This window comes from Ambystoma mexicanum, chromosome 5p (assembly GCF_040938575.1).
Source record: "Ambystoma mexicanum isolate Mex_15411 chromosome 5p, UKY_AmexF1_1, whole genome shotgun sequence".
Lineage (NCBI taxonomy): Eukaryota > Metazoa > Chordata > Amphibia > Caudata > Ambystomatidae > Ambystoma > Ambystoma mexicanum.
The window spans coordinates 1,205,873,045-1,205,895,013 of NC_090930.1; the positions used below are offsets into that span (position 1 = coordinate 1,205,873,045).

Genomic DNA, 21,969 nt, shown 5'->3' on the forward strand with positions numbered 1-21,969 from the left:
ATATGTCCTTCAGTGGTTGCAGCAATAAGGCGCAACCTGTCAGCGTTTATGATGTAAAAACAAGCTGATGTTAAGGCGTTGCATTTTGAAACTGAAACAATTCTTTATCTTATGAATAATGGAACACCATGTGCGTTCGGGAAAAGAATCAGCGATGGAACCGGAGGACACAAAGAAGTGAGAAGAAATTAAACATGGGGATTAATCGATCGCTGAATGCAATCAGCGTTTCAGGAGGAACTTGTATGAAACATTCGAAGCATGTGATGTTCGCTAGCTATAACTTCTGTTGGCTAAATATATAAATATCTTGGTGGACAGCTTTTGTTTTGAGCGTTATGTAAAAAATAAAGGTACTTTTAACATTGCAGACTATTGCTTTCTTCAAAATAAATGTTTTCTTCTGTTTGTGAAAAGAAAGCAAAGTTTTGCGCTGTGATAGGATGTGTGTGTTTATCTTCCTGGTTCTCCGTTAGGTAACATTATGGCATGGTTGATGACAGGGTACGTTGGGCTACGCTGGCCATGAACGTCATGTAAATAGGTGGAGCATATTGTTTGGACAAGTGATGTCAGTTTGAATGTCGGGCGATCTATATTCTTGCCGTGAGGGCACTTGAACTTAGGGCAGTGTATGAACGGATAAGATTAGCACAAGATGGCGGCGTTCAACCCGTTGTTTTAGCATCTACAACAGAAAAATGAGTCTTGGTGCTACGACCAACCCCCACAGCATCCACTCTCAATCGACCATCTTCCAGAAGGTAAGCCCATTTGAGCTCTAGCAATTGTCCAGCAATCCCCATCTGCTCCTAAAAATCCCAAAAATACAATATTGATAACTGCATTTTTTTTGCAGTATTTGCCGTGGAGCTCTCAACTCGTGCTAATTTGCCTGATTTGTTTTCAACAATTTCCCATCAAATCGCACGCACCCGCATCCTTGCTGGTTTTGTATGTTTTTCGGGGCATTTGTCATTGTTTGATGCTTCGCCCTGACGGACAGTGTATGTTTCAAAATGGGCATTTGGGCCTTCCCATAGTAGCCTACTTGGCCTCCCCATTGGCTGCCTGCAATGTACTTTAGCCAATCGAGAACACCGGCAGGCGGAAGCCGGCCTCCCTTACATTCGACAACCAGCAATATGCATCTTGAGGCTGGTTTCCTCATCCATCAACCCTTGACCTTTGGGTTCCCCTTCGGCTATCATGTAAGTATGGACTGTTGATTCTGTTTGCCTGCAGCATATTCCTGACTCTGTGCCTGTGCCACTCCTGACATTCAAAGTACCTGGTCATAAACAATAACTTTTTCTACCTACCTGTGCTCACACTTCCACTGCCTACACCTCTGTACTGCTTTACTGAAATACCTGTTGTCCACAAAAAATCATGTTTAGTTGTGTGCGCAGCCTGTATTATTTAGTTGCTAGAAAACATCGTATTTGTGCACATCCTGCATTGTTTTGTTGCTAGGAAAAAAAAAACATATTTAGCTGTGTGCACATGCTGCCTTTGTGGAAATGCGCTGACTGGTTACTCCCTCTGCCCTCTGTTCTGGTCTATTATGTGCTCCCTCACCCTCTTCATTTCCCATTGTTTCCTCCCAGTCCTATGTGTGTCTCCCTGTGTGCCTGCTTCCTCCTTGCCTATTCCTCCCACGTACCTCTACTGCTCTGCTTAGCGTACCACACTATTTGTGAATGTCCTATACATGATAGCAAAACGGTTCTTCTACAGGGTATATGCTGGGGATTCATTTGGCACAATTCCAGGAACAGAATAGCACTGTAGAAATTGCAGGACCTGTACGATCAAGCAGGGATTAGACTGCCCAATTTCGAGGTGTACTACCTGGCAAGCCAGCTTCAATAAGCATGTGCCTCACTTAGTTGGAATCCCCAACCTAGCCTGCATCGCATCTGGGTAGAATTGTAAATACTAGCATGTGCACACACAGAAGGAATTCTTTAGCCTACCATGCGCCACATCTAGATGGAAAGCAATTCAACGACTGATATAGGGCTCATGGACCTAGCGTGCAATCATGCAACAATAACCAACCCGCTAACAACTTCACTCCTCTGCCTACACCTCTCAAACTCGAACCAAACACAACCACAAGCCTTAACGCAGCAAATCGCACAAACTTCACTACACTGCAACAACAAAACGAACCGCACATAAACTTGCACAACAGCACACGACTGCCGACCGTAAAACACCACAAACCCAGCCAACGGACCCACTGGGCTGAAGCTGCCAACAGCACATCACTGCTGTCATGCACTTCTCCAGCTCATTCCCACTAACTCACTCCCCCTTTCCCTTTTTCAGAGCGCCAGGGGACCACTGCAGTGGTGATAGTGCATGGTACAAATATCCTTTAACATTAACATGTAGCAAAATGGCTATCCGAGGACACCACACCAGAGTCTAGATTGCTGAGGGCGGAGTGCGCACCTTATTTTCTGAAAGGGTGGATGTGGGTGGCTGACCTCCTGAAGGGAAAGGGGTCGACATTGCTGGACCTGGGGAGGAAGATCTGGCACAGAGCCTGACGACTGATGGGAAGCCCGCTACCGTGCTTCCTGCAGGTGCCTTTAGTTGCACTGAAGGGCGTAGACGAACAATTGAGGAGGACCATTAGAGAACACTGGGAACCAGTAGGTGTAGCAACCATAGGCAAGAGGGGGAGAGAATAGAATTTGATACACTGAGAGAAGACACAGGCTCACATAGTGGACAATATATTACATATGCTAGACTGGTGACAATGGTGAAGGAGATGTGGTCGAAAGTGGAGCTGACCCAACAACCGGATGCTGCCATAGAAATGTTTCAGGCGGTATCAGAAGGAGGCCATGAGGTTTCCTGAATCTATGAAATAATGATGTGCAAGGTTGGAAAGGAAGTAGTTCAGATAAGGCGGGACTGTGAAGGAGGGGAGATAAGTGATGGGCTATGGGTGAGGATGCAAAGATATCACAAGAAAGTGTCAAGGAATGTAAGACTACAACAAATTTAGTTATATATTGCCCACAGAGCATGCATGACCCCTAAGAACATTTCTAAGTTCACAAACGCTACTACACAGAAATGCCTGAAATGTGGGGAGGTGAATGCAGGGATATGGTACACATGTTCTGGGCATGCCCGTAAATAGCGAGATATTGGGAAGAAGTAGCACACCTCCTGGCAAATGAGGGGATTAAACTGGAATTGGACTCTTTGTGGGCGTGCATGTTGGGGGTCAGGGGGTCCCAAGACCGTGCAAACTCAAGCATGTGAGCAAACTCAAAGACCTGGCTTATATCCTAGCCAAGCGCAGGATAGCAATGGGCTGGAAGGCAAGCAAGAAGCCGAATGCAGAAGTCTGGTGGTGGGACCTCTTGAAATGGGCAGATGCAGAAACAGCGGTGTGGAGGGAAGCAGTGGGCAGAGAGGGTGAAGAGGAAGCGGAGACGCTTACAGCCTGGCTACAATTGGTTGCATCACTGTCAGGCTCTGGACTAGAAGAATCGAAGCGGATAGCTCCTCAGACAGAGGAAGAAGAGTAACGATCATAAGTTAGATGAAGGATGTTGTAGATTTGCCAGGCTCTTAAGGGGCGTTGGGAGGGAGGAAAGTTAGAAATTGTTTTTGTTTTGTGCACCGTGTTTTGGTGCAATGTATGTTGATTAATAGGAAACCAATAAAGTATTTTTCAAAAATAAAAAAAAGGGTACCACACTGTGCACCTCACTATGGCGCTCTCTATCTCCCCTATCTTCTCTAACTGCTTCTCCATTTCCTATCCTTCACCTCTCACTATGTCTGGCAGGAAGAAACTCAAGGAGGACACACTCAAGGAGGACACACACACGTTCCTTCTCCCGACCTATGGGGATCGCTCTGCTCTCTCCTTAATCTTCCTCATACATAAATGGTGGCTGGGAGGTCCTTCTTGCCTTCTTTTCCACTACCAGGGCCATCATAAATGTCTATCAAAATGTTACCATCCTGGTACAAAGGTAAACACAAATACTACTTTTTTGATATGCTTATTCCTCGTCTTATCAACTTTCCTCTTTCCTCCTCCTGGGCTCCCTTGCCAGCTATGCCCACCATGGCTACCTTGCCTCCTACCAACCTCACGCCGCTCTCACAACGGCTTCCTTGTCGCTTTCAACTGTACTGGCTCCCTTGCCTACTCGCACTGCACTGACAACCTTGTCAGCCTCTTCCACTCTGGTGCCCTGGCTACCCACTGCTGCCACATCTGGGGCTTCCTTGCCTCCTGCAGCCCCTGCCACACTGGCTCCCTTGCCATCTACCACTGTCCTGGCTCCCTGGCCTTCACCCTCCTCACTGACATCCCTAAAATCTACACCTCCTCTCCCTACTCCTACTTCTATCTCTCGGGCACTTTCGACGCTTACGGGCGGGACCTCTGTCCCCTGCACCCCCCCTCTTAAATCCTTCCAAAGTGACAATCTGCTCTACGTTGTCACGCTAAACTCTCGCTCTGCTTTCAAGCACTCCTCTAACATCTGCCACTTCCTTGAACTCCTGGACCTTGATGTTCTTGCTCTTACTGAGACATGGTTTAAGAACCGCTCTGTCACAAGTTTTGACACTTCTCCCGGAAGGCTACAAGATCCTCTGAGCGCAGGCCCAGCAGGCCAGGAGGTGGAGTAGCCCTGATCTTTCCTGAGTGGATACCAGTTTCCATCATTCCCACTCTGGTCTACTTTTTCTTTGAATGCCTGGTCTGCAGGCTCTCTCTCTTGCCTGTCTCCGCTCTTACCCTGGCCACCTTCTATCGGCCGTCAAACCAGTCCACCCTCTTCCTCTCGGAATGGGCTGACCTGGCCTCTTCTCTCCTCTCCTTCTCTTCCCAACTCCTCCTGCTGGGGGATCTTAACATCCATCTTGACTCTTTTGACTCTTATAGGACCTTTCCGCTACCTGTGCGACTCCCTTTCTCTTTCCATTCTACCTTCTGGCCCAACACACACTGCTGGCCACACCTTGAATGCTCTCATCTCCAAAGACATCCCGCTTTCTATTCCTCTCACTACCTCACTCTCCTGGACTGATCATTCTCTTCTCACTTGAAGCCCTCTTCTCCTTTAGCACTGGCACACCATGCCGCGCCTCCTGCCTTCAAGTTCATCCGACCCACGAAAAGATTGTCAGTGGCTGCCTTTGCCTCCTTCTATTCCTACCGCTGATTCCCACCCGGACACAGCCCTCTCTAACTTTCACGGTTCCATCTCCAACACTCTTGACACTCTTGCCCCTGTCATGAGGGTCCGACTGAAACCTGCCAAAAAGTGCAACTCTTGGTATGACTCCGATCTAGCTGCCCTTAAATTCAATTGCAGAGCAGCAGAATACAAATGGGGATCGTCAGGCGCACCCACTGTCAAACTGGCTTGCAGCCTTCTTCAAAGGCAATATGGACGCTGAATCCGCTCCAAGAAAGAGTCTATATTCAAGTCTGCATCTCCACGGCATCTAACACGGCGAACTTTTCAAATTCTGCTGGGAACTGGCCAACTCTAATGCAGCCGCATACTCTACTTCACTCACCCAGGCACGTTGCTTGGCCCCGGCTGCACACTTCACCGCCAAAACACAGGACATCTGTCCTCTCTCCCTTCTGCACCCCCTCCTGCACCAACACCTTGTGAGCCCCCCCTCGACCACCCCCATCCCTCACCCTCTTTTTCTCTCTTCCCTCTCCCCTGTTACACCTGAGGAGATCTCTCGACAAGTCTGGTCTTTGAAAGCCTCTTCCAAACAGGTGGACCCCTGCCGCTCCAACACAATCAAGGACAACATTTACACTTTCGCGCTAGCCTTGGCCGACCTCTGCAACTTCTCCTTTGCCCCTGGAGTTTTTCTCACTCCTCTCAAGCACTCTTGTGCACCCGCTGCTCAAAAAACCCTCGGCCGACGACTCTTTTCTGGCAAACTATCGCCTGATCTCCATCATTCTGGGAGAAGTTGGCTATCACTCAGCTTACCCTGCACACTGAATCTGTTGGTTGTCTTCATGACCATCAGTCTGGCTTTAGAGCATCCAGAGGCACGGAAACAGATCTTCAGAACACCTGTGAAGACCTGCTCTCAAACCTTGACTCTAACTCTCCTTCTGTCCTAATTCTTCTTGACCTCTCTTCTGCCTTCGATACGGTAAACCACAACATCCTGTTCTCACGTCTGTGACACCATGGGCATCACAGATCAGGCCCTGCTGTGGCTTGCCTCCTTTCTTTCTGACTGTCCTTTCCCGGTGGAACTTGGGTCCTTTCTCTCCTCTATCACTCTCTCTACTTGGTGTGTCCCCCAGGGATCCAACTTCTCGCCCTGGTTCTTCAATGTCTACATGGCCCCCTTGGCCCACAGGAACTCTACCTTTACCTCTAACTTTCAGTGTTATGCGGAGGACATGCATCTCTCCTTCAGGCTACCCTCGGCCGCCTCCTCTTCTTCCCTGACTCAGGCTTGGTGTGCTGCCAACGATCTCTGCCTGAATGCCAGTAAAACAGAGGTCATCCTCATTGGGACCCTTGCTCCAGCTTTCCCACTTTCACCCTGGCCGGCCTCCGTTGGCCCTGCACCCTCATCGACTAATGAGGCAAACAATCTAGGGGTCATCTTCGACTTCACTCTTTCTCTTCTCACATCTCGGATATCTCAAAAAAGTCCCACTACCAACTGCATCTCCTCAAAGGTTTTCTACCTTTTCTCACTTTCCCCCCAAGGTTCACCATCTCCAGAGCCCTGGTTCTTTCTAGGCTGGACTACTGCAAAAGCCTCTTTATCCATCTTCCTACTTCTACTCTCTGTCCTCTACAACTCATCCAGAACAGAACCGCAAGACTTATCCTTGGCCTCAAGACCAGGGACTGCATCTCTCTGGCGCTGAAATCCCTCCACTGGCTCACGGTGGCTACAAGAATCAAGTTCAAGACCTTCTGCATAGCCCACAAGGCTTTCTGGGGCTGGAGTGCGCACTATTTACAATGCTCTCTTCCTAAATACTCTCCTTCTAGAGGCCTCCGCTCCTCCTCCTCCAACTCTTTGTGGGTGAGCTGTTTTTCCAAACGGAGATTTGGGGGTTGATCTTTATCCTCTTCAGGTGTCTCCCTTTAGAACAGCCTCCCTGCCTCTTTGTCTTGAGTTGGAGCACCTTAAGCTCCGGAAACTCCTCAAGACCTTCCTCTTCTCATCATCCTCCACTCTCCCTCTCCCCTGCTAACCTCCTTTCCTTCTCTCCAGCCTCTTTCCTTCTTCTCTTCCTAACTGTTCAGTTTTTGCGGTCTAGTTGCCTGGGTCATCTCCAGAGCCTTACAGGCCCCAGGCTCTTCCGCCAGTCTTTTGCACTTGCCTCCGGGCCTCTGCACTATGTTCAGCACTACTGCACTTCCAGCCTACGTTCCATGAGCAGGGCAACCTCTCTCCACTTAACCCAGAGCCCTTCTGGAGTGGGCGCACTTGTTCTCCCTCCCTCGCCACCCTTGCTTGGTCGCGGCTGTAACACTTCATGCGCTTGCACTAGGAGAAATGCCGTCAGTCCTAGTGCGTTAGTTATTTTTTGTTTAGATCATTCGGAAACTTCAAGACCTAAGAATGATTACTGTATTCTCTTGCTCCCTTCCCGCCTTGGTGTGCTTCGAAGCACTCCACTTGTGTATAGGCGCTGTATAAAAAAACAATTACAATCTGCAAATGTGAGGAAAACTAAGGTAAGATGCATAGGAAATATTTTTTTAAGATAGATTACACTATGCTTAAAAAGACATGCCTGATCGATTGGGACAATACAATTTCTGAGTAAATTTTCCCTTTAAACCGTTTTGAATGGGAACTAAACGGGCATGCCCACTCTCACCCCTCCTGCCAGCGCTAATTAATAGAAACTCTATCAAAATAGATAAGGCAAGATCAAAGAATGTCTGGATTTAGAGTGGGGAGCAAAGGATTTCGCTATATGTTGACTATATCCTGCTTTATATAACACAACCTGACGGATCAGTCCTAAGGGGGATGGAAGTGATATAGGAATTTGGTAGAGACATTGGACTAAAGATAAACTGGGACAAATCTATTCAATACCCTGTCTTCAGGAACATGCAAACTGAGAAAAGAGGATTCCCTCTAAAAGTAACAGAAGTTTTCAAATATCACAGGGGTTTGTCCATATGGGGGAGCCACTTCAATGAAAAAGAACTTAGTTCCAGCTCTTAGAGATTTGGCATCGTAAGTCACTGGACCGTTTTTCTCCTTACCTGGAAGGGTAGCAATATATAAAATTACCAAGTTTCCTAAACTATATGTAATACAGAACGCCCCGACAAGCAACAGAATCGAGAGGCTTGACTGGATGGAAAGGACTCTCCATTCCTTCCTGTGGCAAAAAAAAACATTCAGTTAAGGTAACATTATACAATTCCCAACTGATGGGGGTCTCTAGTTACCAAACCACCGACTATTGGGCTTCCCAAGTAGCTATAGTAAATGGTTGGATAGGCAGGAAACAAAAAGGGGATTGTAAATAATGAATTAAAATACAATTTGGAAGAGATGCTGTCAGAGCATGCTACATAATGAGAAAAAGCAATGTAAGGTCCTCATGGGAAGTAAAGCGGTTAAGTATTCCTGGTTTCAATCCACTGAGTGATAAGGTTTGGAAGGGAAGCCAACATTGTCACCACTCTGGGAGAATGTGTATGTCAAAGGTATCCAGAATCTTAGTTGATAAAAGAATTAAGACTGTAGTCTCAGTATTGAAAGGATCGGAGCTTAAGCCACTCCAAGACCTTAGGAGGAAATGTGGCATACAGCAGAAAGATTTCTGTAGAGCTCTACAGTTGTGACCTACACTGAGAGATCATTTAGGGACTGGAAGCCCCCTACATCATGCCTCTCCCCTAGACAGAAACATGTTTGATGCAGAGCTGCAAACTAAACCGGTGTCAACCATGTATGATATGGCATTTATAACGCGCCTATGCACAAGTGTTTCAAGGCGCGACAAGGCAAGGGAGGGGGAAGAAAGACAACTATCTTACTAGGCCAGGTGACATTGGGATCACACAAGCACAGGGTAGGGTGGCAGGGAATAATGCGGGGGGGAAAGAGGGAGAGGGCAGTGCAATAAATAGGATAACAGTAAAATAAATAAAGCCAATAAATAAATTGTGGTCAGCTGGTGGCAAGTGCAAGGGTAAGTGCAGACATCGGGTGTCAAGTGCTGGTAGGGGGCTTTAGAGATACAGAACAGTCCCTGTGTGCAGGGTTTCCAGGGAGGCAGAGCAGGTGCGCAACTGGCAGGGAGGGGACCTGGGCCCAAGATCAGAGGGTCACCAGGTAACCAGTGCAGTTTCAACCAGATCAGCAGGGGAGAGGAGGAGAGAACGCGGAAGCAAAGAGGAAGGTCTTGAGGTGCTTCCGGAACCAGAGCTGGTTCTCCTCAAGTTTCAGAGAGGCAGGGAGGCTGTTCCAGAGGGAAACCCCAGCAGAAGAAAGATATCTACCACCAACTTGTTGCTTGGAGAAGCGACTGACCCTGAGAGAGTTGGAGGCAGACGAGCGAAGAGCTTGAGAAGGAAGATATTTAGGAAGAGAGTTGAAGGTATTGAGGCCCCAAACCCCATAAGGCCTTGTGGACAATGCAGAGGGTTTTGAACTTAATCCTCGCCCCCACTGGAAGCCAGTGCAGATATTTCAGTCCTGGAAAGAAACAATCCCTGGGCTTGAGGCCAAGGACAAGTCTCGCAGTCCTGTTTTGGATGAGTTGCAGAGGGCAGAGAGTAGATGCAGGCAGATTTAGGAAGAGGCTGTTGCAGTAGTCCAACCTAGAAAGAACCAGAGCTCTGGAGACAGTGAGCTTCTGGAGGAAGGAGAGGAAAGGAAGAATACCTCTTAGGTGGTGCAGCTGGTAGTGTGACTTTTTAGAGACGTCCGAGATGTGAGGAGAGAAGGAAAGTGAGAAGTCGAAGATGACCCCAAGGTTTTTAGCCTCAAAAGTGGGAGCAGGAGGAGGGCCAAGAGAGGCCGGCCCGAGAGTGACAGGAGAGGAGGGAGCAGGTGTGCCGATGAGGAGTATCTCAGTCTTACTGGCATTAAGGTAGAGATCCTTGGTGGCACACCACTCCTGGATAGCAGAAAGACAGTTGGAGATGAGAAAGGGAGAAGAGGTGGTGGAAGGGAGCCTGAAAATGAGTTGTCATCTGCATAGCACTGGATAGAGAGAGAGAGAGATCGAGGGAGATCGAGAGAGAGATCAATAGAGAGAGAGATCGAGAGAGAGAGATCGAGAGATCAAGATCAGCAGCCAGGGCCTGATCATCCCTTTTACCTGTCATTAAGAAGCCTGAAAGACTTGGGATCAGTCGATGCTGATTGGCGTGAAGCCGTACAATTCCCATTGTAAGTAGCCATATCACTGAAACGCTGTTTAATTCAATTCAAGTACTTGCATAAATAGGATTTACTACTCCAAGTGAAGCTGAGTAAGATGGAAAGCGAGAAAAATGTTAACTGCCCCACTTGCCAAACGGAGAGAGTGACACTCTTACTTATAGTTTGGAGCTGCCATAAACTTCAAAGATACTGAAAGGGGGTGGTGCAGGAGATTACCCCAGTAACTGATCCAACGATTGACTATGATGCCATGGCACTATTACTGGGGATGTGGTCTATAGCTGATATCCCTAAGAACATAAAAACCTTCCTGAAAATAGCCTTCATAGTGGCCAAGAGGAATATAGCAGCCTAGTGGATTCAATAACCCCGCCCCCTCAACCCCCACAATAATGAAATGGAAAGCCTGAATGGCTATGGTAAGGGAATGTGACGGGCTAGTCTGTAACCATAAAGGATATCCTTGAAAATATGGAATGGATGGATCTGAACCACACTAGGCATCGGGAGCGCAGGGCATACGAACATGAATGGATTGAACCGGGAATGGAAGCTGAACATAATGATTTGGGGAGATATATGATAAAAAGGCAGTAGACAAAGGTGGGTACCAACACTCTAATGAAATGTTTAAGAAGTGCTAAGATTTTATTGACAGTGATTATATTAAAATACCAATAAAGAATTAGATTTAAAAAGCTGCTGAAGAATTGAGGTCAACCATAATTTACTGGAAGAAGGCAGTAGTGTTTTAATCTGAACAGGGTATGTAAAGGTGACCTTCCTGATTTCAGGAGCATGCATAATGGATGCTGGATACAGCAATTGAAACCCTATTAACGTTGCAGAGTAAAGTAGGGGTGTTGGAGCCTTTGGGAACTATGGATCCCCACGCTATTGGTTTGTTGGCTCAAAATTCCTGTGTAGGCATTCTCCGATGTTTGTCTGCTGCCTGTATGCAGATCTCAGGAGGACAAAGCTCCTGTTGTCCCAGGTTAGTGTGATATTCAGTTTGGTGCCTGAGATCCAATGATTATACTCTGTCGCTGGAAAAGTGATTATATTATAAAAGAAGGATAAGATGGTAAACTTTCTCTACTTCCACCCCTCCTTCTCCCCCAACGATTAGACACCTCTGACAGATTCTCCGGCACTACAGGTCTTGACAACATAGACTGCGTGCAACATTCCAAATTTCAAAAAACATTTTTGTTTAATACAGAATATTTAAATTAAAACATAAGATACTACCCACACCTAACACAGTGTACAAAACTACCACTAAAACCTACAAAATCTAAAAAGCTAAATTTCAAATAAACCACTTACAAATGGACACAGACGAAATCACATATCACAGTACATAGAAAAAACCTAAATGTGTCACTAAAACAACATATAATCCCAACATGTTTCTGTTCTTTAAAGCCCCTTTCGGGCAAACATTCTTAAGGGGAACCTTTAAAACATCCACTATTCTTCTCAACACCGTGTTGAATGGGTAGTTTCAGGCAACCAGCCTGCAAAGAACAGAAACAGAGGAAACTAATCAGATCCCCAGGGGAGGGGGTATTACCAAATGTAAAAGTGGAGTTGACTCAGTCAAGAGAACAATTCCTCAAAAAGGTTTAGAAATTAAACCAATTAGATTTACCTTAATGTGGTGAATCTTCAACGCACGTCTGTAAATGACTTGATTTCTGATGCAGCTCCGATGTTCCACCATACGGACTTTACATTGTCTGTTAGTCTTGCCTACATAATATAGGCTCAATGAGAGTATTGATTGGCATCTGGTCAGCCAAACATAAATGTTTTCTGCTATCTGACTATTGTTTGCAATTTTGGCTGTGTTTTGAATTTTTTTGAATTTTCCTTATTTTGCGCCATCTATATTTGCAAAAATTTGCATATGTCTGTTGCTTGATTTTTGCAATGCTGTCGATTTCTTTTGAATGGTTTTGTGTCCCCCAGTGCACTTTCTTCTCAACACTGCTTCCCCTTGTTGTTGGGTGGTTTGATGCAAAGATGGCCGCTAGTTTTTTCTTACCGGCTAGTACCTAACTGAAGTGTGTAGTCCTTCCTTAGTGTTCACTAGGAAGATTGCATGTAAACGATGGCCGCTGTATTTTCTTGCCGGCGAGTATTTAATCGAAAAGTATAGTCCTTTCTTAGTGTTTACTAGGAAGTGGTGAGCATTTTGCTGCACTTGGTGAAACCACATGCTGGTGCTGCACGGTCTTCTTTCAAACCCCGCGAGCCATTAGCGAGGAGTTTGTTTCTCCTAATTTAGAGGTGAGCATGTTGTTCTTGAACTTTAGTAGCTACATTACTTTTAGTGATGTTGGTGGCTATTATCCCTTTTTCGCAGTTTTTTACTTACTGAACGTTGAGGTGTTGTGTACTATCTCTCACTACTTGGTCACGTTCAGTATGTTTTTACACATTTAATGGCTGTGAAGACCGCTGGTGCATGACACTACTGTTTGGAAGCATGAGCTCTAATGCACGACCTAGGCTGGGCTTGAAATGGTTTCTTTTCTTCCCTTTTTTTACACATTTGGGAGCCGTGGTGTATCGGTGCATTTTAATGCTCTTTGAGATGGTTGGTGACCGCCCTTCTTATATTACAGATTGGTTCTGCGTCCTCTTTTGTAATCATCTGCAGACTTGGTTGTCATTACAAGGGATTTCCTCCCCTTGCCCCACGTTGTGGGTGGCTTCACTTGCGCGAAGGTAATTTTTATTTAATATATCCTGAACAATTCATGACTGTTGTCCTGTAGTGATCTGTGGCTCATTGGTAGTGTGATGTGTCCTTTCTAGGTGTGACGTTATTTTCGGCGGATTGCGACGCCTTTTGAAGTATCTTGGTTTTTCAATGAAGAAAAATTAGCCTATCTGTCATTTACAGACGTGCGTTGAAGATTCACCACATTAAGGTAAATCTAATTGGTTTAATTTCTAAAACTTTTTGAGGAATTGTTCTCTTGACTGAGTCAACTCCACTTTTACATTTGGTAATACCCCCTCCCCTGGGGATCTGATTAGTTTCCTCTGTTTCTCTTCTTTGCAGGCTGGTTGCCTGAAACTACCCATTCAACACGGTGTTGAGAAGAATAGTGGATGTTTTAAAGGTTCCCCTGAAGAATGTTCGCCCGAAAGGGGCTTTAAAGAACAGAAACATGTTGGGATTATATGTTGTTTTAGTGACACATTTAGGTTTTTTCTATGTACTGTGATATGTGATTTCGTCTGTGTCCATTTGTAAGTGGTTTATTTGAAATTTAGCTTTTTAGATTTTGTAGGTTTTAGTGGTAGTTTTGTACACTGTGTTAGGTGTGGGTAGTATCTTATGTTTTAATTTAAATATTCTGTATTAAACAAAAATGTTTTTTGAAATTTGGAATGTTGCACGCAGTCTATGTTGTCAAGACCTGTAGTGCCGGAGAATCTGTCAGAGGTGTCTAATCGTTGGGGGAGAAGGAGGGGTGGAAGTAGAGAAAGTTTACCATCTTATCCTTCTTTTATAATATAATCTATGTTCCTATTGGTGGAGTAAGATGTGGTACATATAAATAGGATCCTGTGTACCTATTTGATTACATGCTGGCAAAGTGATACCTTTTGAGAAATAATTGTAAATTTCCACACTTGATAAGTGTTTGCAATTCTTGTTGATTTGTCAATCTGAGTTCCATACATTATTTGTCACTTCTGTAACATACATATTGGTATGTCAAGGTTTTTCATGTATTTTAACAAAAAGCATCATGCTTTAGGTTTTGCTAGTGCCGACAATCTCGCGTTGATCATCGCTTCACTAAGCTGATCACTACGAGACCACGAGAGACATCCACACCCAGCCGGGCCGAGATACTACTCAGTACAACCATTTTCATTTACCCAGGTTGAAACACGTGTCGGCACTAGCAAAACCTAAAGCATGATGCTTTTTGTCAAAATACATGAAAAACCTTGACATACCAATATGTATGTTACAGAAGTGACAACTAATGTATGGAACTCAGATTGACAAATCAACAAGAATTGCAAACACTTATCAAGTGTGGAAATTTACAATTATTTCTCAAAAGGTATCACTTTGCCAGCCCCAGAGTAAACTCATTGGATCTCAGGCACCAAACTGAATATTGCAGAGTATACTAGCTTTGAAAACTAGATGATGATATTTCTTTAGCTAGATCTTTTCTTCTAGTGATGTTATAATGTAGGCACTTAAACTTTGCTTCAGAATCTTGTACTGCTTAAAAGGATCTTGTGTGCATTAGTGTTCGTTATTCTAAAGGTTGTCTGTTTCTCACAACAGTAACATCCGTTGCTTCAAGATTGACCAGCCCTCTGCTGGATTTTCTGCAAGTGACAGTTCTGGCGCCCCTGCTGTTTGGAGTCACGGCTATACAGAAGCATCAGGAATCAAAAACAAGTAAGTCAGAAACTAATGTATTACAAAAATGATGGGTGAACTGCCCAGTGATAGTTTGGTAAAGAGCAGGTGCACTGTTACTATATGCAGCGCATCACCAGGCAGTGTGCCTTCACCATGTGAAATATAGCTGTGAACATTAGTGAGAGCTGCCATAGTCACTGATTCCCCTTATGGCTCCACCTTTTTATAAGGGATATTTGCTCACATCCTCTTGTAATTGATTTATGTTTATTACACACCTGTAAGGTTTTGGGCTGATCAGCAAAGCCTGTGCCTGAGGTGTGAGCCATGGCTTAGTGCTTAGCGGGCTGACTTTGGTTGCAGTAGTTAATAAGTTAACCAAGCTAAGAAGCAGTGCAGTCGATCTGGATGCTGACCCCTGTGTAAAGGTAGTCTGCAGAGTGATGCAGTGGTCATTGCAGCCTCTGCATTTAAAGGTCCACTGCCCAGAGTGGTCCTGCAGTGAGTCTTCAGCTTGCAGGGTTGACTTGGCAGAGGATGGTGGTTCTGGGGGGATGAGGGTTGGGCCCCAGATCTTGTTGGGGTGGCACGATTAGTCTGGGCTTTGGGTCCATCCTAGTAATCATTGGCCTGTGTCCTCATTTGCTTTAGGTTGCTTACAGGCAAAGAAGTGAGAAGGCTAGAGACCGCCCTAATTTGATCCTGGAGGCATCCATTCTGGCTTCTGGGGGCCATAAGAGGTGCCTATGACGGGAAGTCCCAAAGGTGGTTGGTTTGATCCTCATGTCCTAATGCCAAGTCTGCAGTACCTGGCCTATCCTTCATTACCACTAGTCAAGTGAGAATCACAGGTAATCAGGTCTCACCTTGTCTTGTGGCATCGGTAGGAGGACAGCTTTTTGGGAGCTTTCTAAGACTGCAGAGGACTGATTATTTGATAATCTGTTGGGCATGGGCAAAAATATGGGGGCTGATGGTGTTCATGGTCCTGCATGTGCATAAGTACACTAAGCAGTCTTGGAGCTCGATGAGGCAATTGACCCTCCACCCAACAAGAGGATCCATGATTTTTAAAATGTACATAGTCCTAGATTGACAAGCAGGCCATGCCAATGGAAAAGGTGAATAGTATTGGCGATCTCTCTAAAGACTTGGTGAAATGCCTGACAAAACATCAGGAATTCCCTATATAGAGTTAAAATGGACCTTCAAACCATGCGACTAGACCTCACGTGAGACTTGAATGCTTTCAATGTGGAACTCTTTAACCTGTGTCAAGGAACTGACACCAATAAGAAGGCAACAGACGCTCTACTCAATGCTTGTCTAGAAATGGATTCTGATCTGCTCCAGGTGTTGAACAAAATGTTTTGTATGATGCCCAAGCACAAAGCCCTACAGAATAGAAACTGCAAAGGCAACATTACATCAAATACCTGTTGGAGGGAGTGGGCAATATTGCAGCTGTGTCCTTGGTACTTTATAGATTATTTTTTTTATTCCACCCTTCTTAGTGCTCTGAAATGGTTCAGTAGATAAGACTCCGCAGCCTACAGTGCTTGCTATCGACATTTATAATTCTGTCTCGACACAATACATACTCATATGTCACGTTGCCTTTCCTCCATCCTTGTTGGTGTCCCCCAACATGGGGACAGTACCGGAACATTTGGCAGCAAAAAAAATTAGCTTCCCCCTTAAATTTAGTACAGCGAGGCCCCGCCCTCCTGCACCTCACCTCGGTCCCTTTTTCCGTACGGACGGTGTCGGACCTGGCAGCCAGCGCAGAGACTTTCTTTAGCTATTCGCTTGCTCCCAGTTTGTTTTTCACTTCTAACTTGACTTCCCTTCAGTGCCTCGCCTCCCGACGTATGTCGGCTGCAGGAGGATTCACGAGATGTCCCCCATGCGACCACTCGTTCCTGGCCTCGGACCCCAATACGCTCTGTCTTGAGCGCTTCCACACTTCTCCTCCTCCCCACCTTACGGACTTCGTCTCCAGGACCTCTCGTTAGGACAAGGTAGGCCCTCTGTTCAGCACGCCTTCACAGCGCAGCGACTCCTTCCCTGGGGTTCCTGGAATTCAGGTTCTGGCAGGCCCCAGGACTCTAAGACGACTACCAGCTCCCAAGCCAAGGGGCCCAGGGGCTCTTCTGGGCACTCTGGGGGACAGACCTGAGGCCATCCCGGCTACCGGCTCCCAGGATGAGGGGCTCGGGGCCCTGACCAGGTTGTCCTCGGAAGTGTGATCAAGTACGTCCTCTTCTACCCCAGGGGGTAAGGGATCGTCGAGTGCCACCTCCAAGAGTCTGTCCTTGGCTTGATCCAGCAGGACTACCAGCATGGTTGCTGAGGGCGTTCAGCCTACCGGAGCGTGCTCCGAGGTCATTAGTTGGGGCATTACGACTACCAGCCGTCTGGCTGAGGGCTCAGTGCAAGACCCAAGCTGTATCTTCTCTTGTTTGAGGCCTCTCTTGGCTCAGGGCCTTCGCGCCCTCCTGATCAGGCACATGGCGAGCCTGCCAGAGCAACAGCCATCTTAGATCCAGCTCAAGGCCCGTCGGTGCTTTCGCCCATCGAATTGGCTTTGAAGGATGATCCCAGCCCCCTTCCCTTTGGAAACGGCAGCGGATCCTACAGTTCAGGATTTTGGTCCCCTCAGGGATACATCTATCCATCACAGCAGTATAGCTACATGTACCAGGCGCCTCGGCGCTTTGACCAGGAGCGAACGTCCAGCAACTCAGAGGGCTGGGCCCCTAGGGAGCTGACAGCTTGCGAGGACCGCTTCCTTGAGCGCTTCCTCTTCCTCATGCATTCCCCTCAGATTAATGGGCTCCTGAAGGACATTGTGAAGGTGGTCGTCCTGCAGGTGGCACCGCCCGGCTCCCTCCTCTGGGTGGTACTCATGTTCCTCCTGTGCTCCCGGTACTGGTCCCTCCACCAGTTCAGACCCTACTGGTCGTTCTGACACCTCCACCTCCTTTTGTACCACCAACGCCTCCCCCTCAACAGCCGCTGAACCTGTGTTAGGTTGTGTTGTGTTGGGTTTGTCTTGCGCCCATAGGCCTCTGGGTCCCTAGGTGTGCAGTATACATTTATAAACGCTGCAGCGCCGGACCTAGGGGGGGGGGGGGGCACTGGCACCTGTGTCCCAGGGCTTGGATTCCCCTTGGTCAGTGTAAAAGGGGGGGATATGGGAATGATGATGATGGCTAAGACGTTGAGCCCTTGGCATCCGTTAAGGCCTTTCATGACCATCTTCAGGGTCTGGCGGAGTTCTTGGGGATGGGGGGTCCCTCTGACGAGGAAGCCCACCAGGAGTCTGGTGTGCGAGCAGAGGTCTTCAGGAAATGCACCATGGTCCACTCTTCAGGGCTTCGTCCTGAATGCAGAGGTTCAGGACGAAGCCCAGGACCAACGCCCAGATGAAAAAGAAGTTCAACAGCAGGTTTAGGCTGATGGACGTGGAGCCAATCCTCCTTGCCTCCCATCCGCAACCACATCGCTCTGTGGTGGCTGCGACCTCCTTATATTCTAAACAATCGCCTTCCTCCACGGGAGCCACCTCCAGTTGCCTCTCCAAGGAGGACAAAGTCCTTGAATTCTTGGGAAAGCGCTGTTACTCCATCTCAGGGCTACATCTGCGGCAAGCCAACACAGACTCCCTCTTGGCTGCGGCTAACCAGAAGCTGTCGCAGGAGCTCGGGGAATTTCCGCTCCACCCCCCCCCCCTCTCCTACCCCCAAATTCAGAAATGCAAGCCCCCTTCAAGGCTGGTCTGGCAGATGCCCGAGCCTTTGCGCAGACTGCTGTGCCTTGGGGTCGAGATGAAAAGGAGGACGTGGATGCCCGCCACTAAGTTTTCATCTGACGTACAGAAACGGATCCTGGATCTGCCCTTTGATGGCGTGGACCTTTTTCATTCGTCGACCGATGACGAGTTGACAAAGAAGAAAACCTCCACTCAAACCACCAAGTCCTTGGCCATCATGACAAAACCAGGTCAGAAGTCCTTTACTCAGTCCCAGGGCAGGACCGAGTTCAAGCCCTGCACTTTCTGCGGCTTCAAGAGGTTCCGGGACCGCTGTACACTGGGGCCTGACAGGTCACCCAGCGACAACAGGAGGAAGCAGCAGAGGGCGTTGCGTGGGGTTTTCCGCTCCCCTCCTCTGCCCCCGCCTCTGAGTCTAAGAAGCAGTGATGTCAAGGTTAGCGAACACAGCTCGCCTGTGGGAGGCCATTTCTCTATCTCCAGGACACCTGAAAGCGTCTTTGCAGCAGTCTCTGAATCCTATCCGTAGTCGCCACTGACTTCAGTCGTCCTCTCCCTTTGCCTCTACCATCCTCTACTCCTCTTCGTCAGGTCGGGTTGCTGGCTCTTTTACAGGAGGTCCTTTAGCTCTTGGAGATGCAAGCGATATAACCTGCTGTCAAATTACAAATTGCAACACAATGAAAACTGGGCTCAAATCCCAGCTTTCCCAATTACGTTATCCTGGTGAAATAATTTTACTATGCTTGTTAAGTTGGAGAATTTCCAGGGCTCCGTGTCTCTAAGAAACCATGAACATAACTGAAATATGTGTTGCATGAAAGTAAAGTAATGCCTACTATATATACTTGAGAATGTGTAGGAGGGAGAGAGGTTGATATTGAGTGTACTTGTTCTGGATGTTGGGGTCGCTGCACTGTGGACTTGGGCCATTGCACTATGGGCAATAAAAATAAACTTGCCCCCAGGCCAAAGGTTGCCAGTCCTACTTCACCGCCTGCCAAGCTACCTGGATTGCTCTGGCTTGTCCAGAAGGTTCCCGTGTCCCTAAACCCAGGGTGGCCTCCTAAACTTCTGCCCACCAGGTCAGAGTTTAGAAATCCATCTTAACAGTATGTACTAAATAATTCTGATATGAGAATCAGTGAGAATTGGATTCCCAAAACTCACCAGGCTACCTTTCAAAACAAGCATTGGTAAAGCAGTTCGGCATGGCTTTATAAATGCAAATGCTTTGTCCTGCGGTTTAGGTCAGGCTTTAGAAAAGCATATACTCAGACGTCCCGTTCCCTTTCCTCCATACTGCATGGGTTCCCCTTCCAAGGGACGGGAGATGGAACCTTTTTCACCAGAAAAAACCTTATTCCCCTTTAAATTTAGAGACGCGCGGGGGTGCAGCCCTGGGAGCATGTGCTGCCCTGACTCCGCCCTCCGGCACCACATCCCAGTCCCCTTTTCCGCATCAACGAGAAGGGGGCGAATTCACCAGCGCGCCTCGGTTTGGCTTCGGCCATTTAATTCCACACGCGGATACTTCTTCTTTGTCTTTCTTGTCTTTTTTTGTTATTCAGGTGCTCAGACCTCAGGTGTCACTCTCCTCCCCGGCGCATGTCGACTTCCACAGGGTTCAGCAGGTGTCCATCCTGCGACGGGCTCTTCCCAACTTCAGACCCCCATGCCCTCTGCCTACATTGCCTTGGCCAAGACCACGGTTGGCAAGCTTGTACAGCGTGCAACGCCCTTTCATCGAGGTGGCTGAAGAAAAGACTAACCAGGTGGCGGGAGCTCTTCCAGAAGTCGCCTCCAGAGGACCTCAAGAACTTTGTGAAACATCAAGCCAGGCCCAAGGTAGGGCCTCTGATTTCCATAGCAACCCGCAAGGGAGACTCCTTCCCAAGGACTCACCCGCGCTGGAGGGACCAAGGCTGCTCCAGCTACCGGCCTACTGGTCGAGGGATCCTCGGATCCTCCCGGTGACAGTGTTGAGGGACCGGAAGGTTCTTTGACCGGGTCTACACCTGAGGGGCTCCGCCCTATTACTGGCATTATGTCCAGGGGGCCACGCCCTAGTACCGGCAATACGGCGGAGAGGGTGCCTAAACACTGCTCTACCGACCCACGGGCCGAGGGTGTCTTGGCCAGAGGAGCAGGGTAGGCCTCGCGATCCACACTCAAGAGTCTTGGAGGAAGCTGAGCCGAGCGACATGACGCAGGCACGTGGCAGGCAGCTCAACAAAATGGCCGTTAGGCGAAAAACGAGTGTCAAGGTGGGACTGGCCTCAACCAGGTACGTTTTGAGAGGTTCCTCGGGCTCATGAAGTCCCCTCAGATGGGGGTTATCCTCAGTGAGGCCATCAGGGATGTGCTTCCTCTGATGCTACCTGCACCAAAGGCTCCTCCGCCGGTGCCCCTGGCGCAGCCTCTGGCTCCGCAGCCAATTCCTCAGCCGGTACCGTACCAGCCTCCAGCTCCGGTCCCTGTACCCCAGCCTCTGGCTCCCCCTACTCCTCCACCTGCAGACCCTCAGGATACGGATGAGAAGAAGGATCCTGACACGCCATCCTCAGACAGGGCCTTCCATGAACGTCTTACGCGGCTGGCAGAATATCTGGGCATACCTCAACCCGAGATCGAGCAACCGGCGGAGGGGGTGTTTGCTAAAGTCCTAATGCGACTCCCCTTAGCCAAAACAGCAATTCCACTGCAGACCGATGTAGTCTCCCTGGCCAAGAAGGGTTGGCTCAAACCCCTCTATGTCCAGCCAGTCAATCGATGCCTGGACGCCAAGTACAGGCAGATGGAGGGGGATACACTCTTGCTTTTGGCCCATCCACAGCCACACTCCTCGGTGATCGCTGCGGCATCACTATACTCCAAGCCTCAGTTGTCCTCCATCTCCTCCTCCGTGACGATGCTAGGCAAGGAGGAGAAGATCTTGGAGGCGTACGGGAATAAGTTGTATTCCAATGCTTCCTTGCATCTTCGTCAGGCCAACGCCGATGCCATGCTGGCTGCCGCTAACCAAAGGTTATGGCGGGAAATTGCAGACTTCCTCTCGGAACTCCCTACACAGACCCAATCAAGTTTTAAGGCGGGACTGGCTGAGGCCAAGCTGGTGGCACAGGACCTCATGGAATCCACCATGGCCCATATTGACACCTCTGGCCATGCCATCTGCATCGCCACGGATATGAGAAGGACAGCCTGACTCTGTGCATTGAAATTCAGCCCAGACGTCCCAGAATGCATATTAGACCTGCTGTTCGAGGGGGGTGAGGGGGGCCTGTTCCACTCCACCACGGATGAAGAGCTGGACAAGAAGAAAAGCAGCTCACTGACGGCCAAGTCTTTATCCACCTTGACA

At 48.0% G+C, this 21,969-nt stretch overlaps 1 protein-coding gene across 1 annotated transcript in view; it reads left to right on the forward strand.

The window, feature by feature from the left end:
* PHLPP1 (PH domain and leucine rich repeat protein phosphatase 1) overlaps window positions 1-21,969 on the forward strand; it is a 1,441,444-nt gene that overhangs the window by 1,289,836 nt on the left and 129,639 nt on the right. The window contains exon 14 of the mRNA XM_069613677.1: window positions 14,750-14,866. Coding sequence (XP_069469778.1) covers window positions 14,750-14,866 — 117 coding nt within the window. The remainder of the gene's footprint in view (window positions 1-14,749; window positions 14,867-21,969) is intronic.